This window comes from Siphateles boraxobius, unplaced genomic scaffold (assembly GCF_051911475.1).
Source record: "Siphateles boraxobius isolate OS27281-9 unplaced genomic scaffold, OSU_SipBor_1 22, whole genome shotgun sequence".
Classification (NCBI taxonomy): domain Eukaryota; kingdom Metazoa; phylum Chordata; class Actinopteri; order Cypriniformes; family Leuciscidae; genus Siphateles; species Siphateles boraxobius.
Window position 1 is genome coordinate 30,391,321 of NW_027508833.1, and position 23,887 is coordinate 30,415,207.

At 40.7% G+C, this 23,887-nt stretch overlaps 1 protein-coding gene across 2 annotated transcripts; it reads right to left on the bottom strand.

Moving 5' to 3' along the window:
- Positions 1–5,456: 5,456 nt before the first annotated feature.
- lck (LCK proto-oncogene, Src family tyrosine kinase) lies at positions 5,457–23,345 on the bottom strand. Of its 2 annotated transcripts, XM_077239570.1 has the most exons (14): positions 23,237–23,345; positions 23,016–23,122; positions 20,532–20,635; positions 18,167–18,230; positions 17,989–18,079; positions 17,706–17,807; positions 17,129–17,232; positions 16,404–16,553; positions 16,102–16,254; positions 13,546–13,725; positions 9,260–9,336; positions 6,633–6,786; positions 6,363–6,494; positions 5,457–6,274 (listed from the first exon to the last, which is right to left on the bottom strand). In XM_077239570.1, the coding sequence occupies exons 3-14, from the start codon at positions 20,628–20,630 to the stop codon at positions 6,069–6,071; spliced, it is 1,512 nt and encodes a 503-aa protein (XP_077095685.1). In that variant the 5' UTR covers positions 20,631–20,635; positions 23,016–23,122; positions 23,237–23,345; the 3' UTR covers positions 5,457–6,068. The 2 variants fall into 2 exon arrangements, with proteins under 2 accessions (XP_077095685.1, XP_077095684.1); XM_077239569.1 differs by having other exon boundaries at positions 23,016–23,282.
- Between the last annotated feature and the right edge of the window lie 542 nt (positions 23,346–23,887).

Genomic DNA, 23,887 nt, shown 5'->3' on the forward strand with positions numbered 1-23,887 from the left:
TCTGGGAGGGTTCAGCCTCCGAGCTCCCTTGAGGAATCGCTCGACTAGGTCATTTTTCCCCAGTGACTGGCCAGACACAGGTTTTGTAAACGTTGCTATGGCTGCCACGTACACTTTGAGCGTGGATGGGGTCCTGCCCTTATCCAGCAGCTCTTGGAGGAAGGAGAGTACTTCCGTGACCCGCAAGTCTACGGGTGAAAAGCCCTGAGCTTGACACCAGGCAGAGAACACAGACCATTTCGAGGAATAGAGCTGTCTAGTAGACGGGGCCCTCGCCTGCGTGATCGTGTTTAACACTCCCTCAGGGAGGTTAGCGGGTACCCGTTGATGGCCCATGCATGAAGGGACCATAGTTTCGGGCGAGGATGCCAAATCGAGCCCTTGGCCTGAGAGATGAGGTCTTTCTTCAACGGTATTGGCCACGGGGCAGTGCTGGTCAGCCGCATCAGAACTGGGAGCCAAGTCTGGTTTGTCCAGAGCGGAGCCACAAGCAGCACTGGGCATCCGTTTTCCCTGATTCGTTCCAGCACTAGAGGCAGGAGGGAGACGGGGGGAAAAGCATAGAGGGGACAGCGGGGCCAGACGTGGGCCAGTGCGTCCTTGCTCTTGGAGAAATATTTCGGTCGGTGAGCGTTCTCGTGGGACGCGAACAGGTCCACCTGCGCTCTGCCGAATGTCTCCCACAGCAGTTGGAACGTCTGCGGGTGCAGCGACCATTCCCCTGCTGGGACATTGTCTCTGGACAGTCTGTCTGGTCCCAGATTCAGGTGACCAGGCACATGCGCCGCTTTCAGTGAAAGCAGGTTGTGCTGAGCCCAGACCAGGAGGCGTTCCGTTAGCCTGTAAAGGTTTCGGGACTTGATGCCGCCCTGGCGATTTATGTATGCCACCACTGACATGTTGTCCGACCGAACCAAGACGTGGTGACCCTCTATCTGGGGACAGAAGCGCCGTAGCGCGTTGTCGACTGCCTTCATCTCCAGACAGTTTATGTGTAGGAGCTTTTCCCATTCTGACCACTGGCCAAAGAACGGTCTGCCCTCGAGCAGCGCTCCCCATCCCGAGGTGGAGGCGTCCGTGGACACCACCTTCACACTCGAGGGAGTCCCCAGACTCACACCTGACTGATACCAGCCGGTTATCTTCCAAGGTTCCAAAGCTGAAACGCATTTCAGATCGACCCGGAGGTGAAACCGACCAGCGGTCCATGCCCTGGGCGGAACTCGTGCTTTCAGCCACAGCTGCAGTGGGCGCATGCGAAGCAGACCCAGCTGGAGCACTGAAGCTGCTGAGGCCATGAGGCCCAGCATTTTCTGAAACCTTTTGAGCTGGACTATCGAGCCGCGGCGGAAGGATTTCACGGCGTGCTGAATGTCCAGTTCACGCTCTGGCGACTGACGCGCTGTCATGTACAGTGAGTCCAGCACTGTTCCCAGAAAAGAAATTTTCTGGCTGGGAGACAGCGAGCTCTTCGCCCAATTGACTGTGAGATCCAGAATCTCGAGATGCTCGAGTAATGTGGCCCTGTGTTCTATGAGCTCTGATTGTGATCGAGCTAGAATCAGCCAATCGTCCAAGAAGTTCAAAATTCGCATGCCCTGGAGTCTCAGGGGTGCGAGAGCCGCGTCCATGCACTTCATAAATTTACGGGGTGCCAGGGACAGGCCGAACGGCAGGACTTTGTATTGGTATGCCTGGCCCTCGAAGGCGAATCTCAAGAATCGCCTGTGACGTGACGCTATTTGTATTTGAAAATAGGCGTCTTTCAGATCTATTGACATAAACCAGTCCTCCTGGCGAACTTGCGCAAGGATTTTCCTGGTTGTAATCATTCTGAACTGGCGCTTCGTGAGCGCTTTGTTCAGCTGTCGCAGATCTAGAATGGGTCTGAGACCCCCGTCTTTTTTCGGTACCAGAAAACACCTGTTGTATAGCCCCCCTTCGCTCTGAGCCTGAGATAAGGGTTCTATAGCCCCTTTGCTCAGTAGTTTCACTATCTTGGCTCGAAGTAGATGAGATACTTCGTTTTTTACCGTTCTTTCGACTCTTGGTATGCGACTCTTGGTATGCGACTCTTTCGACTCTTGGTATGAGTGAACTGCAGCGAATAGCCTCTTTTTATAATATTCAGCACCCACTTCGATACCCCGGGAAGCTGTGCCCACGCATCTGCGTGAAAGGCTAGAGGTAGAATGAAATCTGGCCTCTGGTGTGCTGAGAAATAGACACTGTGTTTGCAGTGTGCGAGGCGGGGGGAGCGCTGATCACAGCGGGCAGCCCGACCGCGCTCAGCTTCTCTCTGACAGGTTGTGGAGAGAAGGCAAGCGGGACGAGCCCCGTGGGGTTCGGCATGTCTGTGAGGGAATGTGGGCGCGGGATAGCGGGCACACTCACTGCACTGAGAACACTGTCGGCTCTCACCGACTGAAAATGTGTTGGTTTCGTTTTTACAGAAACCGTGGGACATGCTTCGTGTAGTGTTTGTGGGCACTGTGTCGTGGGCACGTACACTACATTTATTGCACAATCGACATGAGTCGATTTTATTTGTGCTAGCCCTGTATTGTGGCGGGCTGTGTCTGCGTGTGGGAATAAGCACGGAGGCGTGGGCATTCTTGCAACACTCATAACACCATCGGCCGTGGCCGGAACACCAGAAAATACAATCTTTATTGGATTTATCTGGGTAGCCGTAAAAACTGCTTTTGTGTGCAGGCAAGCGGGCAAATGGACCGGCTTGTTGACTGCTAAATACGCTGGAACAGTCACATTGCATGGAACTGGACGAGCAAAACGTTTCGGTGAAAATCCGGCCGTAGCGGGATTTGAACACCGTCGCTTTCTTAGAGAGGCTAGGAGGGCTTTGAGACCTCGGGCTTGATTTCGATCCTCGGCCGGGGCCCGCGCTGAGGGGGGTGGCATCCAGCAGAGCGAGAGCGCGGTCTCTGTTCTCGGGCCTGGCGGCGTTGAGAACCGGCGGCGGCGGGGGTTGCAGGTTGCGGCTGGGAGCTCCGGGCAGACGGTTGTTTAGAGCGACCTGCTGCGGAACTAGAGCGCTTCAGAAGGAAGTGCTTCATCGCCTGCGATGTCTTTTGAACCTCTTGGAATCTGTCCGCGAAATCTTTGACGGCAGATCCGAAGAGGCCAGCTGACGAAATGGGCGCGATGAGGAATACAGAGCGCTCCGCTTCAGTCATTTCAGACAGCGTCAACCACAGATGTCCCTCAGCCACGGTGAGAGAGGCCATGTTCCGCCCAATGGCATGTGCAGCTGATTTTGTAGCACGTAGAGCCAGGTCTGTAGCGCTCCCCAAATCCGTAATGCTGATCGACCCATCGCCTTCCTCGTCCATTTTTTGGAGAAGGTCGGCCTGGAAGATCTGCAAGATGGCCATCGTGTGTAGTGCTGAAGCGGCTTGCCCAGCGGCGGCATATGCGCGACCGTGCATGGCTGATGTCACTCGGCAGGCTTTAGATGGTAGAGCCGTCTGCGCTCGCCGTCCAGCAGAGGGCGGGCAGAGATGGGAAGCTACCGCTGCTTTCACTGGGGGAAGAGAAAGGTATCCTTTGTCTTTAGCACCGTCCACAGTGGAGAATGCAGCCGAGACAGAGGTACGCACCCTGGCCGAGAGGGGGGCACCCCAGGACCTCGCGACTTCTTCGTGAAGCTCAGGAAGAAAAGGCGCGGGCCTGGATTGTGACGGCGCGTGTTCTTTCTTGAGGAAGCATCCATCCAGTCGGTTGCGTGCAGGCTGCGCGGGCGTTTCCCAGTTGAGGCCGAGGTTTTCGAACGGCTTGAGAGAGCAGACGCATTAGCTCCGATTCAATGCCGGCTCGTTTCCCAGCTCGCGGATAGCAGAGGGGAGGTCCACAGAGCTCGGTCAATCCTCACTATCCGACGCCAGGATAGAACAGGCCTCGGCTGTTTCGTCGACCTCAATGGCGGAAGCGGCGGTGGACGGCGGCTGCTGTCCATCGGGGAGGGACTTGAGTGATGCCGGCGAAGCTGGCGGGCAAACCGGCGAGCTTTGGCGGGCAGGAGAAGGCTCGGGGCCGCGCTGGGCACGGCGCTTCTTACGGCGCGGCGCTACAGCGGGTAGAAGTGCAGGCTCTGAGAATGATGCCAGGCTAGTCCTCAGAGTCACCATCGGCAGTAGCTCACAGTGAGGGCATCCGCCGTCGATGAGAGCGAGAGCCACATGATCCTCACCCAGGCAGGAAACGTAGATGACATGGCGATCCTCTTCACTGAGCGTGGCTCGCCACGAGACGCAGGATCTATGCATCTTGAAAAAGACGCAGCTCTTTTATGAGAGAGGGAGAGACAGTGAAAAAATGTGTGTCGCAGCGGCGAACACACACACACACTTGAAAAGGATATGAGGCCGGAAAGCGTAGCAGGTACGGCAGCTAAAGGCGGCGATGCCAGCGACTTCAGACTCAAAGGCTCGTCCCGCTGTGTGCTTTTTCTCAGACGGCGTGGCTTCTCACTCCGGATCCAGCGATGCGTGATGCTTCACTGAAGAGATGAAAATCAGTGTACCAGCCTAATCGAGCTATATTTATAGGGCGAGACCACACCCTTTCTGGCGGGACGTGACGAAGTGGGCGCGAAATGCCCCCATTGGATATGTGTCATGCAGGGCCACTCTGGATAGGCTGCTGCTATTGCCGCAGGGCAGCCAATAGGCGCGCAAGCCTATGTCTGCATGCTGCTGCACAACGTTTTACATTAATTCAAAATTAAGGATAATTTTTGGCTTCAATATCTTGTGGAAAAGAGGTTTTCCCCATAGCGTAAGATATTATGCAGTACGAGAGATACTCTCGTAAGAGAACTTCAAAGGCTGTGTGGCTCTGTTGTTTCATAGGAATATAATATATGTCCATGCTTGTGAAGTTATGTTCCTTGGTTTAATTTTTGGCCTGGACTACGTTTCCCAAAAGCATCGTAAACCTAAGTTGATAACAATTGGCTTTATGCCCAGCTGCACTACTTCCTGAACTTCAGCCAGCTCCTTTTTTTCCTGTCTGCCATTATTGGACAAACTGATTAATCCAGGTGTGCCTGGCCTCAGTAACAATAATCAGGCACACCTGGATTAATCAGTTTGTCCAATAATGGCAGACAGGAAGCAAAGGAGCTGGCTGAAGTTCAGGAAGTAGTGAAGCTGGGCATAAAGCCTATTGCCACCAATGATCTCTATGATAATCGTAAAATGCTTTTGGGAAACGCAGCCCTGGTAAGAATTGTTGGGTTGTTGATGCTTGATCTTGACCGACTCTAGATTTTCCTTTGACCTTTTGATAACCTGTCAACACCAAAGTTGTGAGGACGAGAATTAACACTTTATTTTCTAGAATTTCACTTTAAATCTGTTAAATAAAACAAGCAGCGGTCAGTGAATCTGTAAAAGAGCTGTCTAAATAGATGAAATGAGACCGAATGAGGCCAATTTATCTCTTGGACTGTTTTACTGGTTCATTAGTTCATGATGCAGTTATTTATAAAAATAAAAAGACAAGTAAAATAGCAGAATGCACAGAAAGCAGAAATACTAAAAGCTCAAAGGATGAACACAAAGCGGGACATTCACTCATGCATTGAGAGCACACTTACAACTCATGAACTGAGCAGTTTAGTCCAAAATTTTCTGAAGAGATACAATCGTATAAGAAGCTCGATTGATCGAGTCTCTTCAGAAAATTTGGACTAAACCACTCAAATCGCATGGATTAGTTTTATGGTCTTTTTGAAGAATCAAAGGGTCAGTTGCGTAACTGTCAACTGAGAGACAGAAATTGCTCAGATTTCATCAAAAATATCTTCATTTGTGTTCCAAAGATGAACGAAAGACTTACGGGTTTGGAACAGCATGAGGGTAATTGACACAATTTTCATTTTCACTGTTAATCATTGGCTTATTCTTATCAAAATGTCTGTTTCTTTTGTCTTTTACTACACTTAAAACTGTATTTTGAAATATTCCATTAACTACATTAGTATTTAATGTGACCCCATGGGCTGTCACATTAGTCAAATTCTGCTGTTCGTAAGGTGAATCTTTTCAGCAGGGCTGCTCCTGGTACTGTCTCTCTGTGGCGGTGAAAAAGTCCTCTAGAACACTGCGCAGGTACTCAAAGGTGGGCCGGTTGTCTGGGCTCTCTGTCCAGCAGTGTTTCATGACGTTATAGAGAGCCTCTGGGCAGTTATCGGGGCAAGGCATGCGGTACCCTCTCTCAAGGTTTGCGATCACCTCTGGGTTTGTCATCCCTGAAAAATCAGGAGTAACAGTGAAAATAAATTCTGAGATCTGCCAAAATGAGGTAAAACAGGATAGCACATTGAGCTGGTTTGTTACCTGGATATGGGATTCTTCCATAAGTAACAATCTCTGTCAGCAGTACTCCAAACGACCAGACATCTGATTTGATTGAAAAGGTGCCGTAGTTTATGGCCTCAGGTGCAGTCCATTTGATAGGAAACTTTGCACCTGTGTGATTTTAAAAAGGCATATTTTTAGGTGTCTTTAAAGTTTAGCAGCCAGACTTTCTCGCATAAATGGAGATTCTGTGGTGATGTAATCCTAAGGTAAATTAACAGAACAATGTTGCAGCTGATGCTACCTTACCCTCTCTGGCAGTGTATTCGTTATTTTCGATGAGGCGGGCGAGGCCGAAGTCAGCGATCTTGCAAATGAGCTCATCAGACACCAAAATGTTGGCAGCTCTCAGGTCTCTATGGATATAGTTCTTCTGCTCTATGTAAGCCATTCCCTCTGCGACCTGCAGGGAGCAGTAAAGTGTTAATAATAAGGCTGTGTGTGATTTATGGCGAAGTTTAGAATAGCATACTACTGTGCAATTATTTCTGCAGTATTTATGTAAACCATGCAAAGTAATCATGAAATACTAAGATGACCTATGACATTTGGTGTATATAATAGAGAATACTGCACTAGATGCTGTATCTCGCAATGCAGTGTGCTTTACTTGACCTATTTCCAGTGTAACAAATGAAATGCAATTAATATTTTGTATATATCCGTCTCGAATCATTATTTTATAAAACAAATTTTATTTTAATTACCCCCCTCTTATTCTCACCAAGGCTGCATTCATTTGATCAAAAATACAATAAAATCAGTAATACTGTTAAATATTATTACAATTCAAAACAACAGTTTTTTGTCTTTATTTTTAAAATGTAATTTATAACTGTGATGACAAAGCTGGTTTGATAGCAACCGTGATACTGGAAACTTTGATGAACACAGTTAAATAGAACAGCATTTATTTGAAATGGATATCTTTTGTAAAATAAGTGTCTTTACTCTCACTTTTGATCAGTTTAACACATCCTTGCTGAATAAAAGTATTAAATTCCTCTTTTTTTAAAATAATGGAATGTGCAACAACATGGTCATGTGACAACAATGCATACTACTATAAAAGTTTGTTGCATAAAAGTTTCACATACTATTTTTACAAAACTGAACCCAGTAGGCTAGTATTTCATTCTGAAAGTAACACACGTTACACAGACAGACAGAGGTCAGTTCCTGAAACAGGGAGGGTTTTGCTTTAACTTCCTTTGATTTGACTTCCAACCTCCACTGTTCCACTCCACCCAGCACAAACCCATAGTTTTCATTCAGAAGGTTGGTTTTCTGCTGTTCTTCCTGATGGATCATCTTTCTTATTTTTTCCCATGTTTAAGCTAGCTCCAGTCTTGACTGATCTCAGAACAGTGATGGCTGCTGAGCTTCTCAGACGTCTGCTATTTCTGACCCAGACACGCAGAATGATAGCGAAGGACAACGGTTCTCCAAGATCAGCTCTTTGGTGTTCCTGCCATGCTCTAAAACTCTTTCACATAAAATTAGACTGTGATGTGGATCGTGACCAGACACTATCGTGTGTGTGTGTGTAGATGCATTATGGGTGATGCATGATGGTAGTGTGATTTTTTGCATTTGTTGCAACGCCACACAGATTTTTTATAGAGGATGTTGCACTTTGACACCATGAACATGACACAGACCGTCAAAAACGTGTTGGTTTAATGTGAAAGTGCCTTACAGTTTTGCATAAATGTGCGGGCATGTCTGTGTCTGTTGATAAGAGGCATGTAAGTATATAAGTAATCATTTCGCCAGGACCTTTTAAAAGCCCTGAATGATGTCATTCACTTTTTGGAGAAGAATAGCTGAAGAATATCACACGGCATCTAAGCTGATCCCTAAAGCAAAACGTCTCTTTTTAATGCCGCTTAAAAACATTCCATCTCTCACTTTCCCTCTTATCCTTTCTCCACCAACATTTCATTGAATATCTTGAAAAACGATACCATCGTTTCTCAACATTACCAAGAAAGAGAGAGACCATCTCCTTACACATATCCCTGTCACACGATCCCTGTGAACCTCTGACCTGCAACACTGCTCAAAAACATCAGTGTTTTCTCATCTTCACACTCCAATCATTTACACACTGAGCGCATGAGACATTCACTATTAAAGACAACCATGAGTGATCAAGACCATTTGATAGCTTAATTATTAACCCGATCATTCAATTCTAGGAGTAAACCCAGAGCTGAATCAAAGCGCAAACTCTCTACTAAGAAAATGACAGTCTGTCTGTCAATAGTTCATGGACTCTATCAGATTCTTCACTACCATCCCAGCCAAAACTGTTCCCATAGTAATTAGATGTTCTAAATGAAGCATGGAGTGTCATTCATTAGGTCAAGAATTACTGTAACCTAAATCAGGTCCTCACAATCTATGTGTACAATATTTCCCTGCAAACAAACAAAGAACTGTTTGTTTGCCCAGTGAATGTAAATGTAATGCCAGTAAGAAATCATTTATTTTCTACAGTATTTGTGAACACATTTATATCGTCTGTTCACCTAGTCGGTTTATAGAATGGTGTGGGTAGTTGTTGTTGTATTAAAATGTCTAGACTCGTTCCAGCACACACAGTCATGCTCATTGTTAACCATAAGATTAGGAAGCAGAACAGCAGCCGAGTAATGCTGACGTCACCAGCTTAGAGACAGCGGTCAAATAGAGGAATGAGTGATAAACAGAATATACAAGGGTCTGAATTTCTCTGAAATATAGACTTGAGCTTGTAACAAGTAGAAATTTGGGTCAGTTTGTTTCCTGTGGGGCACAAATGTCTCACCCCTGATGTGTTGAGTGCAGTATTGACACCCCCACCCCCACCAAAAATGATATGGTCAGCCTACCTGGGCGGACATGTCGATCAGCGCATTGATGGTTAAATTACATCCTTCTGGAGTCTTCAAAAAATCCACCAGGCTGCCTAAAAGTCAACACGACATTTAAACATACATATTGTTTATATACAAAACAAGCTATGACAGAATTTAGTAACTTTGCATCGTGAACCATAATATGTTAAATGTGCTCAAGGAACTAAATTGGCTTGAAACTATGAAACCTAGACACTAGTTGGCGCTAGTGAGATTGAACAGGGCATTTTCCACTTCCAGCATGCGCTGCAATAGTCTGGATAGAAGGTTAAATGTTAAAAAAACTGCTTCGATTTTTTTACACATTTTATTTATAGTTCGTAAGTCTTCTGTCTTGTCTTCACTAACCTTTTGTAAACATTCTTTTACCACAACTGAATGTTACCAGAAGCACGCTTTCTCCATCAGTCATTTTAGTTCAAAGGCAAAAGGAAACAGCAGATAGATGAAGGCTGTTATTTTGGAGCTTAAAACGTTCTGTAAGCTCTTCTCAAAGTTACAGAGAAGCGCAAACAACGCCACTCAGATTAGATCCAAGAACTAGAATAACAACTGCAGGAAATTAGTGCAGCCAGTTTGGATCAGTCGCTGAGACGTTTAATGTTAAAGGCCAAAGTTGTTGCTTTTGAGACGACAGGCTGTGTTGGAAAAAGAAGAACTGACTGACCCTGAAGGAAATTCCCACAAAGGTGCAGCGGAAAATGCCCCGTTAGGAACTCTAATATCATGCGCCGTACACATTCCTTTGATCTCAGATCGCATTAGGGTGTAAAATTCAAGGTCGTGGGTTAAGTTTAGATGAAGTTCCAGTGTTTTTGAATCATTGTCATTGTCTCCATTGTTAAAATGAAAGAGGGGTGGAAACGGGCACATCAACCTCTTCTTTAAAATAACAACACAGACAACAATTGTACTTTTAAACACATCACATGGATTCCAAACAAAGAATTGGGAGGTTTACAAGCTGAGCATAGTGTTCCATCAGCTTCCTTTAAGAGGGAACACAAAGCGGGAGCATTCACAAGCCTTGCCATCAGCTCGCTGACGTTGTAGTAACGTGGCTGTTCCTCTTAGAGTCTTTTGTTACTGTCGACATATGACATACTGGAGGCCCAACAATCCTCTTAGGGGCAATGAGACCAACAAACAATCCATACTGGGTTACATATGGAATAATGTGCATCGCAATATGCTTGTGATGACTACCCAAGGTGCTATTGTTGCGTTAAAAATAGAAAAGATAGGGTGTGGAGGTCTTTTCTGTGAACACCTGTGACCATGGTGGCCATTTATGAGTCTGATTTGTTGTAGTTAGTTTCTGGGTGGTTGGCTCTAAATTAAAAAGCATTCCCGATACTAGCCAATGGAACAAAGACTTTCTTTCTATACCTCACATTGTATCTGCCCTTTCCTCTCTCTCTCTCTCTCGCTCGCTCTCTCACTTTCTCTGTCCGTTTGCTTTCTGCCTCAATCCATCTCTTTTTAATGTGATGGAATTCACGCTTTAACTGTGACCCTGCTTTCTATGTGAGGCCTGTTTCGATGATGCTGTGCATTGTTCTAAGTAGGTTGGCGGTAGATGCTGTGTTTGTATGAGGGTTTTATTATGCATTAGTAGTTAGAGAAACATAACGCAACAGAGCTGCAGGTATAAAGATCTTTAGCTCCTCTGAGAAAAACTGCTGTAAGGGCACATTTGCTTCTCATGATTAAAGGTTTCTCTGGAGAATATCGTAAAAATAAAAGGGAACCAAACAATATTAAAACAAGGCTAAGTGAATGATGACAGAATTTTCATTTTTGGGTGAACTAATACTGAAGAAAGGAGTGATAACGGATGGAAAATTGTTTAAAAATGTTTTGAAGAAATGGAACTTCTCAAATGTGCGTCAGACTTGAGTATTACAACAACAACAACAACATTCTGAGAACTAAAATAGAATGATGTGACACAAAACACAAGGAGTTGGACATGCGTTCTACAAAACTGAAGTGGGTAATTTTATGTTCCAGATAGAACACTCAAGGTGGGAATGCCAGATATAAAACAAAAGCTCTGCATGCATGCTATTTACAAGAGTGTTACGAGAGACGTCAGAACCGCTTAGTGAACAATGACTGGTATTATGAAGGAATAAACATCAGGGCCGTAACTACCACCTTGACGGGGACATCTCCCCCCAAATGTTCAGATTAGTGGTTGAATTTTACTGTAAGTTTGAGGTTATCTGTAAGTTTTACATTTGGTCCCTGTCCCTTCTTAATCTTGAAAATTCACACTAGCTACTGTTCAAAAGTTTGGAGGCAAGATTTTTTTATTTTATTTAGGAAGAATCTAATTAAATGGACTGAAACTTTTACATTGTTACAAATAATAATCCCCCCAAAATATTGAAGAGTTAGGGTTTTTTTGCACAAACAAAGCAGTCGCGCCTTCTTGTAAAACCTTTACTTTAGAGTCTACTTTAATGATGTCTTTACTATACTTTTCTGTCTTCATCTACAGCTGTGTTCCGAAGATGAATGAAATTCTTACGTTAAGGGTTTGGAATGACATAAGGGTGAGTAAGTTAATTAATGACAGAATTTTCATTTTAGGGTGAACTAACTGTTTTATGATAATAATAAGAAATTTTTCTTGAGCACCAAATCACTATATTAGAATGATTTCTGAAGGATCATGTGACACTGTAGACTAAAAAATTTAGCTTTGCCATCAGAGGAATAAATTATATTTTACAATATATTAAAATACAAAACAGTGATTTTAAATAGAAATAATATTTCACTATATTTTTTACTGTATTTTTGATTAAATAAATGCAGCCTTGGTGAGCCTAAGAGACTTATTTTGAACGGTAGTGTATGCTGTTGCTAAATCTCCATTTTATGAATAAACGGGGGAACGTGAGCATTGTATGTTAACAAAGATGTATGTATAATCATAGTTAAACTCAAAATGTCCATAGCTGTGCACAATGTTGGGGGTAACTCATTACATTCAATCAGATTACCTTTTCAAGTAACTAGTAAAGTAACGCATTACTTTTAAAATTTACCACGAAATATCTGAGTTACTTTTTCAAATAAGTAACGCACGTTACTTTGTTTTACCATTTATTGACTAACAGGTCTCTTGTCCCCATGTTGAGACAAACTTAAGTGCAAAGGCGTTGTGTGTAAACATGATGGTTATTGTAGTTCTAGACTAAATGTGAGTGTGCATTTACTCATCTCACTTGCACAAAAAAAGATTCAATATTCCTCAAAATGAATATAATCAGTGAAATGCAGAATCAGAATACTATGCAAACCTTTAATGACAAAATATGTTAAATAAAACATAATTTTTTATGCATTTAATCTTAATTTATTGACCAAAATGTATTTGCTTCTGACCTTCGATGATTCAGGTAAAACCATAAGCAAAAACGACAATCGATATTTTTTATTTATTGTTAAGTAAGTAGGTAAGTATAAAATAATTTTTTTTTCTCCTGCATCCTATTCTTCCATTATCCAGAATAGCAGCACAGCTGGAAGGTTTACTTGAGCTGTGCCCTCTACTGTACACGCGTGAATTTACATTTCCTTCAGCCTGAGGCTTATTATTTCTCTTTTGGTGTGAAAGGGTCTTTACGTTTGCCCCCCCAAAAAAAGTTGTTTTGTATAAAATATAAAAAAACAAGCCCAGCCCAGGTGAGAAAAAAAGTTATGCAAAAGTAACGTAACACATTACTTAGCTAAGTAACGCAATTAGTTACTTTTTAAAGAAGTAATCCAATATTGTAATGCATTACTTTTTCAAATTAACTTTACCCAACACTGGCTGTGCATATAAGAAAAAGAGGCAGACCACATGTGTGTAAATGTAAAAACACTGCGGTCAATGAAAGAGACTGAAAAAAGTTGCCATTCAGGTGAATGAGGGACGCATTTTGAGATGCCTTCAGTATCTTCAAAGCCGTGAGAAAGCTTTGTTTTCATAGAGCGGACACAACTGTTGAACTGCTGTGGGCTTTAACACACTCAAACAACTTACCAGTGCTCACGGCCCTAATACTACTCAGACTTGTTAGATCATGAAACCCTGATGAAAATTTAAATGGAAGTTACTCAATGAGATTGTCTGTGTTTTGTAAAGAACGTTCGGGTGAAATGCAAAGATGAATCATTTAGTACTATAAAGGATTTTTCATTTCATTGAACTCTCCCCTCCTTTGTTCGAACGAGTGTGTAAGTGCATCTGTGTGTCTCACCGTTCTCCATGTACTCTGTGATGATATAAATGGGCTCCTGTGTAACCACAGCGAAAAGTCGCACCAGTCGAGGGTGCTGCAGGGTCTTCATCAGGTTTGCTTCAGCCAGGAAAGCACTCATGGACATGGTACCTGCCTTGAGACTCTTGATAGCCACTCGACGGTTGTTGTTATACAGCCCTATAAAAGGAGAGAGAGAATAAATTATTTATGTTTTATTTTAAAGGGGTATTTCACCCATATGAAAATTTCCAAGTTTCTCATGTTGTTTTAAACCTGTGTGACACAAAAGAAGAATGGGTAACACTTAAGAATACGGTTCCTTCGTTTATTACTAGATTGTTAATAAACTTTTTCAGTAGTTCTCTGGGAAGCATTAAAAAAATAGTAGTTATTGATTAGTTAATAGTGAACTACCACTTTCATCTGTGCGCTATTACTTACTAGTTCGTTAATCAGAGTTTCTTGTTAGTTAATAATAGTTACTAGATTGTTAATATGGTGTTACTCATTGGTTCTTGTGTAGTTATTCATTAACGAAGGAACCGTATTCTAAAGTGTTACCGAAGAATGTTGCCAACCATTGTTTTGGAACATGAGGATGAGTAAATTATGATAGAAGTATAAGTGTTTGAACTATCCCTTTTAGGCTCAATAATCTGATTCTCAAAAATAAACATGTAGAAGCTCATTCACCGAGAATGATTTACTTGAGACAAACTTTCATTAAGGTCTGAATTTAATCTTTCTGTTTGGATCACATACTTATAAAAGAATTTAAAAATAAGTGGCCATGTGAAAACTACTGCTACTTCCTTACCATGAGAGTGTTTTTGCACAAGGGTGTTTGTAAAGAATTTGCTGTTTGAGAAATTCACAATGTTTTCCTTCATTGAGTTTCTTTGGCTTCACATTGTCTGACTGCTTGATAACCGGTTTACTTTATTTCTATGGGCTTGATTTGTGTGATGTTATCCCACCAATGAAAATAACTGAGGTTTAATGAACAGAACGGTCCATTACACGGAACAGTTCTTTCATTTGAATGTAGAAAGTCATTTACTGCAAAAAAAACAAACAAAATGGCAGCTATGATTCAGGCTTTCGTGGTCAAGGAGCTGACAGGCAGCGATGATGACAAGTCAGTTGCTATGGCAGGCAACCAGGGACAGGAAGTGGTAAAAACTCAAGCATTGATGTGACTTCCATAGTTCTATTTTTAGGGTCAACAAGACAAGCATGATTTCACTGCTGTAGTTTGTTTATGTTTGAAAACTGGACACATTTAAATCTTCTTGAATTATGAACATATAGAATGTAGGCCGTATATGATTATGTTACTGTAATCACAAAACTACCGCATCCTGTTGGTAACTAAACAAAAATGTGTATCATGATTAATATACTTAATATTCTAGATCAGTTCTCATCTGATCAGGCCCATTGGTTTAGAACCAAATGTCTTCTCATTTTTTTCTTGAAGACTGGTCAATTACATTAAAAGATAGATTGGTCTAATTTGAATCCGAAAAGAAAGACTGATTAGCCCCCCTAACTAATTGTTAGTTCAACAGACACAGTCTTAACTTAGTGACTTTTTAAGCAACTGGCCCCAAGACAACTTGTCACTCATGAGATCACAGCAATAGCAAACCACAACAAACCAATCAATTCTCAATGGACAAAATCAAGACCCGCCCTACATTTATTCTTGTTTATTTCACTCAGATATGCGTCACAATTGGGAACTTTCGTTTTATGATGTATTATTACATATTAATACTACCAGTTTCTGTTTGAAAACCAGCAGCTTTGTCATAATTACATCAGAAATAAGGAAAATATCTTAGCCTTTATGGTGGTGCAATGAATTTTGTCCAACACAAAATTTGAGTCTAAACAGTTGAGAATCTCTGTTCTAGATAGATAAATACAATAGCTACCACAAATGTGTTCATTTCACCCAAAATTCATCTTTAAAAGTTAATCAAGGTGAGTTACAAAAGCCTGTTGTTAGTTGCATTGTGTAAAGAGTGAGTTTAAGCACACACCCATGAGTGTGACTGTCTTGGATCACAGGATGAGTGAGACTAATTTACAGTGCTCTGACTGACTTCAATGCTTAACATTTGTCAAACGTTCCAACAAGCTTACTGTATTTACAGTTATGATATGCCAGGCGGTTGCTGAGACACTCAAAGAGCAGCACATACTCTCTAGCCTGTAGATGCATGTTTATCAATACCCATTTATGATGGCCCAATTCACAATGTTTGCTCACACTCACAAACATTTCCAGACAAGCACAGACAGACCTGGCCAGGCACCTGGATGCTGAAATGCATTTTTTGGGGGAGGGGGAGGGGGAGGGGGGGGGGGGGTGGTGTATTCTTATACTGGTGTTCCGTGGACTGACATGGGCTCAATGTCCATAAAAATATGTGAAAATATGCTTTATGTTTATACATTAGGAAAGTAACTTAATCGATTACAATGAATCCCCATTGTAAAAATACTCAAATCTAAGTAAAGTAAAGGAAGTAAAACACTTCTTACCCATCCATACTTCTCCAAACTGCCCCTGCCCTAGCCTGCGCTCTAGATTGAGAGACTCACGGGGAACTTCCCACTCATCCTGCCACCAGGGCTTCTGAGGGGCTCGGGTCTGACACGGTTTCACCAGGCGGGTGCATAGTCCATCAGCCTCTCCTGAGAAAGATAAACAAATCGTGTCATTTTTCAACAACACTACATTTGAGCTCTTATAAACAGCCTGATCAAACTGTTTTTGTCTTACGTCTTTTATAAATAACCTGACAAGCGATTTGTCTGAGGCACATATGAACACTCAAACATACGTGAATAATGTTTGACCAGCTCTGAGAGGGAAGTGAAGGAGATCTTGGTGGTGATGTAGAATCCGCCTGCATCCAGGTTGCGGATTCTGTAGTGCTTGATGATGTCGCCCTGTGTTTGGTCAAGGTCTCGCAAAGATAGGGAAAAACTACCTGAGGGACCAGAACAAGAAGACAATCAGAGGCTGCAAGTGCACATACAGTCACACATCTACTTTCACAAAACTGAAAATTTCAAGACTGGAGGCATTTTACAGTTAATGACATGTAGAAAATGTTCTAAAGTTCACCCTTGAATTATCCTAAAAGGTTTCCTGACACAATAACTTATGTAAATATTTGTATTTTAATAATATAAATTTTTTTTATTTACTTTAATTTAAAAAAATGTATTACGTTTTTTATTTAATTGTTTTTTTTGTCATTTTTATAGTGAAACTGGAAAAGCAAAATATTCTGATCCAGCATTGTAATGCCGCCGTACGATGATCTCAAGCCTCCCATAGCCCAAGGAATGCGATTTAACCCCCCCCCCCCCCCCCAACACACACACACACACACACACACGATTTCAACCACTAGCAGCCCTGAGAAATATAGTAACCCCTCTTCCCCCCAAGTCATGTGTCTTGGCACCAGGACTATGGGACTGTGGCACTGTCTGATGTGGCCTCATGCTTTTGTGTTTGTTTTTGCTGTTGTGTGAGAAGCAATGGGTTGTTTCACACCTGGGTTGGTCTCACTCTCTCTGATGAGGAAGGAGCCCTGCGTGTTACCAGGGGCCAGTAATTGCCTCATGGCGTCGTTCCTGGAGAGATTTTTAAAGAACCACCTGCAACACAATATTATTGTCAATTTATTAGGGCTTTGGCTCATTATGTATCTCATTTGTATAATTTATTTTGAGTTTAAAATGTTTTGAAGATACAGGGTTGGGGCGTTTCATTCCTCCCACGCTTGCAGAAATGTGTAATCAGCAAGTACTGGAGTGGTTTAGCATAGTGATTGCTCAGAAACTTGTTTTTTCTTCTCTTTCCATTACTAACACCCTCGTAAATCATCAGTCATAAGCGACAAGGGATACCCTGAATGAATCACCTTTCGGCCACAGTTTTGGGCGTCATTTCCCAAATCTCATTGTGGGGGAAGCTGATTTGATCTTTTCTTTTCAAAAACCCACAACAGCTGATCTGCATACATACATTTAATTGTGATTGGGTAGATATGTTTTGGTGTACATGAGTATTTGTGGATTTGTTTGGATACGTGTGAGCTCCGAATGCAATTGAATGTTACATTACTTACGATTCTGTCTCAATGCTGTTCAGTTTTGCTACAAAATTCTGTGGTATGTATCCCTTCTGCCCGGTAAACAGAGACTCTGCCATGTACCATTCAGGATCATCACTAAGAAACACACATATACACATACCAGGACAGTGTTTTAAACCACACAAACATTTAAACAGGAAAACCCTAAACCTACAAGTGACATTTAGTTCATTTCAACTTCTCAAAACCCCAAAGTCAACAATGTTTAGATAATCGGCACAGAGTGTAAGTCTGTTTTAACATAGGCTTTGCTTACGTATTTAGGATTTTCATCTTGTCCCCTTTCTCAAACCCTAGGTCGTCACTGTGGCATGGCTCATATTTGTATATGGCTACCACTATGTTTTCTGGAATACAAAGATGACAAGAGTGAGCTATCTGAAACACACATTAAAGAGAAAAATGTAGGACAGGTGTTTAACGTATCATCTCACCTGGAAGAGGAGATGATGGTGGAGGCGTGTACTGGGATGGATACGGAATCAGAGGATCAAAGTTCTGTGTGAGATAGAGAGAAGAGAGCACAATGTGAAAAAAAAATTCTCTCTCTTTATATATATATACGTATATATATATATATATATATATATATATATATATATATAGTAGAAACCTGTGACTGTAATTCTGTTTACAGTAATGATCAAAAAAAAAAAAAAAAATATTAAATGAGCTTTTTAAAAAAATACTGAAGGATAGCAGTTTTAGTTATTTGATTGATTAGCAATTTCCCTAATGAGCTCTTTATGATATAAAAACCTCAATATCTGGATCCTTTCATCAATGTCAATAATTTAATAATGTCATAAACCAAACAAAGCCACTTCCCTATAAACAGGGTGGAGTTGTTCTTATTTTCTTCTCTCACAGCCTATGAAACAACAATCACAGTAAAAGTAAACATTCCATTATTCTCATTATGCAATAACAACATGTGTTGTTCTCTTTAATTTCTAATCTAGGCCTACTTCAATAAAAACAAATCACGAGGAAATGTGCCTGGAATTTAGCTAAAAGTTTAAGTCTCCAATTGATAACAAACACAAAGGCACATTTCCGTCAAATAATGTAACCCTGAATGGGTTGACCCATCTAAACAATGAGTCACATCATCGCAGACAGACCACAGTAGGAACAGATACAATTAATTAATAATTTCTTTCTGTTTTAGCCACAAAGAATGTGTATTCAAGATTAATTTAATCAGAAAATTGAATGAAACAAGTAATTATCCACATTTTTTAATTACACTAAATTAAAAATTAGGCAATTTCAGATTAAGATATGCCCTGACAAATTGTGTGATCATAACATATTAGTTTGTAAAATATCTAAAAACGTTCTGTGTTAAGAGGGGATAATATACTGCTTGAGTTAACAAACTTGTAAAGTTGTAAACAAAAGTAAAACAAAATGTGTTGCCCGGATGTGTTAACACGGGTTGTGTTATTTTTATCACATCAGAGTGTGGGGTCAGTGGTCAACCATATTTAACCATGTTTAGAAGATCTACTGAGATTGTCAGTCTGTTTTAACATAGGCCTTGCTTAAGCATTTAAGATTTTCATCTTCTCCCCTTCTCAAACCAAAGGTCATCATTTATCAGCATCATAAATCATTTTCCAAATTTTTTTTTTTACTAAACTAAACTAAATGAAACATCTTGCCATTTCATATTGAAAGATCACCTGAAAACACACATATTCCATTTCAATTTCAGCTATAGGCATTTTTCAAAAACGCTTTGTGTAGCACTTTGTGAGACATTGTTGCGTTTTGTCTTATGTTATAAACCACAGAAATTTGTAATGCATGTCTTAAATGTAGAGAACGGCTCCACCACTTCCTTTCTCTCTCATCTCCCTACATATTTAGTGACTTCTGCCACTGTCTCACATTACGAACCTGCCTGTTCTTAACAGTCTCACAATTCCGAAACAATATATCAATTGAGGAAAAAAACAAAAAAACGGCAACATTTTCTAATGCTCACTGTGTGAATTATTCAACGACTTCCATTGGGATTTGTGGCGTGCAAAGATCTTGGTTATTCAAGCCAAATATCTTGTAACGACACTAGCACAGCTAGCTAACCGTAAAACGATCTTAAATAGGTTTAGTAAACAAACCACTGAATAGACCCTTCTCACATTTCCGAGGTTCTCAGAAGCGGAAATCACCATTTTGTGTAAACTTCTGTAGCGGTGAATGGGAGATGATGGCAAAAAAAGTTTTGTATTTGCGTTTGCTCTAAAAGCAAAAGAAAAAATCTGCGATAGGGCTTTCACGACTTTCCAAAAGAAGGAAAACAATAGTTGTGAAAAGAGAGAAAGATGTCAAATTTGCCATCACTCCCACAGCTGTTGTAAGCCAATTAGAAACGCCCTCGCAGCAGCGTTAACTAGTTTTATGTAATTTACTGCCAAAGTAAGGCCTAATATAACACAAAGTATAGCGTTATAAATGTGTGTTAAATTGTTTAAATATGAAAATAGCAAAAACTGTGGAAACGCATCAAAATTTAAATGTAGTATTTTTGTGACGTGTAAATCTATAATATTGTGGAAAACAAGGAAAGCACAGTATTGTCGCTATACCTGCCGATACCTTTTCCCTCCCACTTTGAAACAGATCCTAGAGCCAAGAGTTGCTATGGTTACAATTTCTTTTCGCGAGCGTCTGGTTATCCCAAATTATAATCTAATTTAGTGGTCATTGATTTAATTGCATGTGTAAAGAAAAAAAGAAATATTATAGTTAACTGTGCGATAATATTCTCTTCAGCAGACACAGACGTACCTGACTGGTTGGAGGCTTTGGACAGTTACATTGATCACACCATTCATCTGGATGGTAGGAGAATTCCTCATCAGGATCAAAAGAGCCGCAGTTCCCCATATTTACTAAAAATGAGAGAAAACAGAAGATGAAGATGACAACTATCATATTTCTGACTATAATATAGGATATGAATATACATTCGTAAATGCAATAAGTGCATCGATCTAGCTTCTGGTAAATAAAAGCAGGGTAGTGGCTAAATAAACAAATGGGTAATAAATAAATAGGTTTTGACATTATTGTGTGTATATTTTTTATTTGTTGGCATGCTTTCCCTTTGAGTTTTATTACTGTAGTTACATTATAATGTGTAGGACTGCTCACTTTAAAACAAAGAGGGAATTAATGGAGAGCGTATTTCCTGTTTTATCAGAAAAAAAAAATAGAGCCAAAAACATTCAGTTTATGTATTTTACCGTTTATTTGTGTCCATGGGTTAAGCTGCCTATTAAAAAAATTTAACAAAAAGTTCTGGACCAGATCTGTAAAGGAGGTTAATCCTCTTAATGAATTCTAGACACTTTTTCCAACTCACACACATAAGTGTTAGACAGTTTTCTCAGTGAACGATTTAGATGTATTTTTCACTTGTCTTGAACATAATGTGTTTTTCATTATGAATAAAGAACATTCATTTAAAAATCCCTGTACATAAGTGTTCGTAAGACTGCAGCGTTTATCCATATGTAAACACACAAGCCCAAAACCATTTTCATTTCCATTAAACAGATAAATAATCAGAGTTCATGTGCTAACAATGTGTATGTCTCTGTGGGCTTTGGACCCCGTGAGAAACTGTTGTTGGGTCAGGAAAAGCACGACACTCTGGGTCAAACGGAACGCTGTGAGCTCCTGGGACTGTTTGAGAAGACAGCCCAAATCAAAGCAGGATCTCTAAACAGAGACAAGACCTTCCACTGACCTCCGGGCTGTACCTGACCCGACCAGAATCAGTGCAAATGAGTCTCGAGAGATGCACAGCAAGGTCAAATGTTTTGGGTTCAGCTTGCTTTATGAAGAACCAAGCACAGTTAATAGTTTGCAAAACATAGGTGTTCCTAATCACTTAAAGGGATAGTCAGTGGGGTCCAATGTGGTTTTGGCTTTATTATACAGACAAAAAAAACTAAGATAATTTTCAAAATAAAAAAGTCATACGTACGACATGAGGCTGCTGACAAACGATTTTGTGTTCATTTAGGCCTCCAGATTCTCCTGTTACATTAGATGTGTTTTTATAGGTTTGAAATAAAGTCAAAGATATCAACTCAGCATTATGCTGGAGAGTAAACAGAGGTCAAGAGGTAGAGACATAAGGGATAAACTTCACTGATTCACACCAAACCGTCAAAGTTAAGGCAAAAAAATATGTTTGGATTTTGCCTCCTTTATTATACAGAGCTATTGTTTTTTTAATGTTATTTTATTTTACCTCAATGTTTTAGCGGTTCTCCTGCACAAGAGAAAAGTGTACTATTTTATGACTGACACTTGCCCTAATAAATAAATAAATAAATGATCTTAATATCATTAACATCATGATAATTTGATTTGGATTAGGAATAATGCAATAATGTAATTTGTAGATGAAAATCTAAAGTAAAAGCCTTTAGCTAGTATGAAGGCAGGATTTTCCTTCTTATAATCGCTTCCCCAGAATTTATGAAAATAAAAAATAAAAAAATGTTACCATTGTTAATCTATGAGGATTTTCTATTTTACTGTTTTAATATTATGTGAAAACTCAATCAAAAATCACCCCTAGTGATGGAATCAAAATTTAAATGTAAAATCATGCAATTGTTCTTGACTGAACTTTAGGTCGAATACGAAAACAACACAACCAGTGCTGACATACATTATATAGTCACTATATCATATATCCTTTGTGAATTACTTATTTAATTCATTTAAATTACTTACTTGTGAATTCATATTGAACGTATTGTAATCGCTACGCAGCCGACACATTTCTAGAAACGTGTTCTAGAAATTTTGATTTGAACTGTGCAGAGTTATTGTTTCAATTCGAACACACTCACATCTACTTTTCTACTTCAGAATAGTAATATTTTATACCTGCATTTAAAATTACATTACATTCACTGAGTGTTCTGTTGCATTTTTTTTGACAAAATAAAATATCAAATATATTAGCAAATATTATGAGCTCAGCTTAAAACTCTTTGATTTCTTTTCTTTTTTTCCCTTATATTTTAAGCCTTATAAAATTATTTTTAAAATAGTATAATCTGCCTGATCTATCTCACACTGTCTCAGGCTTTAGTTTTACCTTGTAAAGTCTCATCCGATAAATCATTCATTGATTTAAAGTAGACTAGCTGAGAGTAGGCCTACCGGTCTGATAACCTGTACTCATTCAAATTCATCTGGGCCTCTATTTAAGTGAAGAAAAAGTAGCAACCCGCTGGTAAAACTCACCTTTTCTGTTGACAGACGATGCTGATATCAGTGATGGGCCGGTTCAGCAGGCATTGCCATGTAGTTAGCTTTATATTTTATGAAGAACACATTTTTCCTCTGAGCATCTAAACCAAGATCACAAACAAAACAACGAGATCTGTAAAACTTCGGCGTGTTTCGATGACATGTGCTGCTAAAGTCTCAAGTTGTGTAAGTCACGTCAGAGATTGACTTCCCACCTTAACAAAGGCACATCATTTGTGAAAGCATCACTCTCTCTCTCTCTCTCTCTCTCTCTCTCTCTCTCTCTCACACACACACACACACACACGCACACACCACAGTGGTGCAGAGCAAGCTGATGATAGAGCTTCCTGTCGTTGAGGTGTTTGAGCTGATATCTAACATTTTTTTCAGCAGGTGCACACTACTCTGAGCAGCTGGTGTCAGTGGAGTGAAGGATTCTGGGTCAGGACTCCACTTGTCACCTGGTTTTGTCGCGCCATTATGTCAAAGAGTGGAAATGTTAACGGCACTCATGGGTTTTTGGCTTGTACTTGTACTGAATAGAGCCACAAAACGTAACATTTAAATATTCATGCTTAAAAGTGTGACGTACATTGATATTCTACGCACCATTTGAATCAAACTTTGAATCAAACATCAGTTGCTCTGTTACATAGTAGCCCTAATATGCAATTTGCAACAGGTATATGCAATAAACTAATATGCAAAGATAATTGTGAGCTAAAGTAAATTTTACTTTTTTTTCAATCAGCTTCTTGGAGATGATGCTAACCCATCTCATGTCTCTCTTCATTATCTGTCTCTCTTAAACCCATTCGGTGTCTCTCTCTCTGTTTCTCGCTCTCTCCAAGCAGACCGCACAC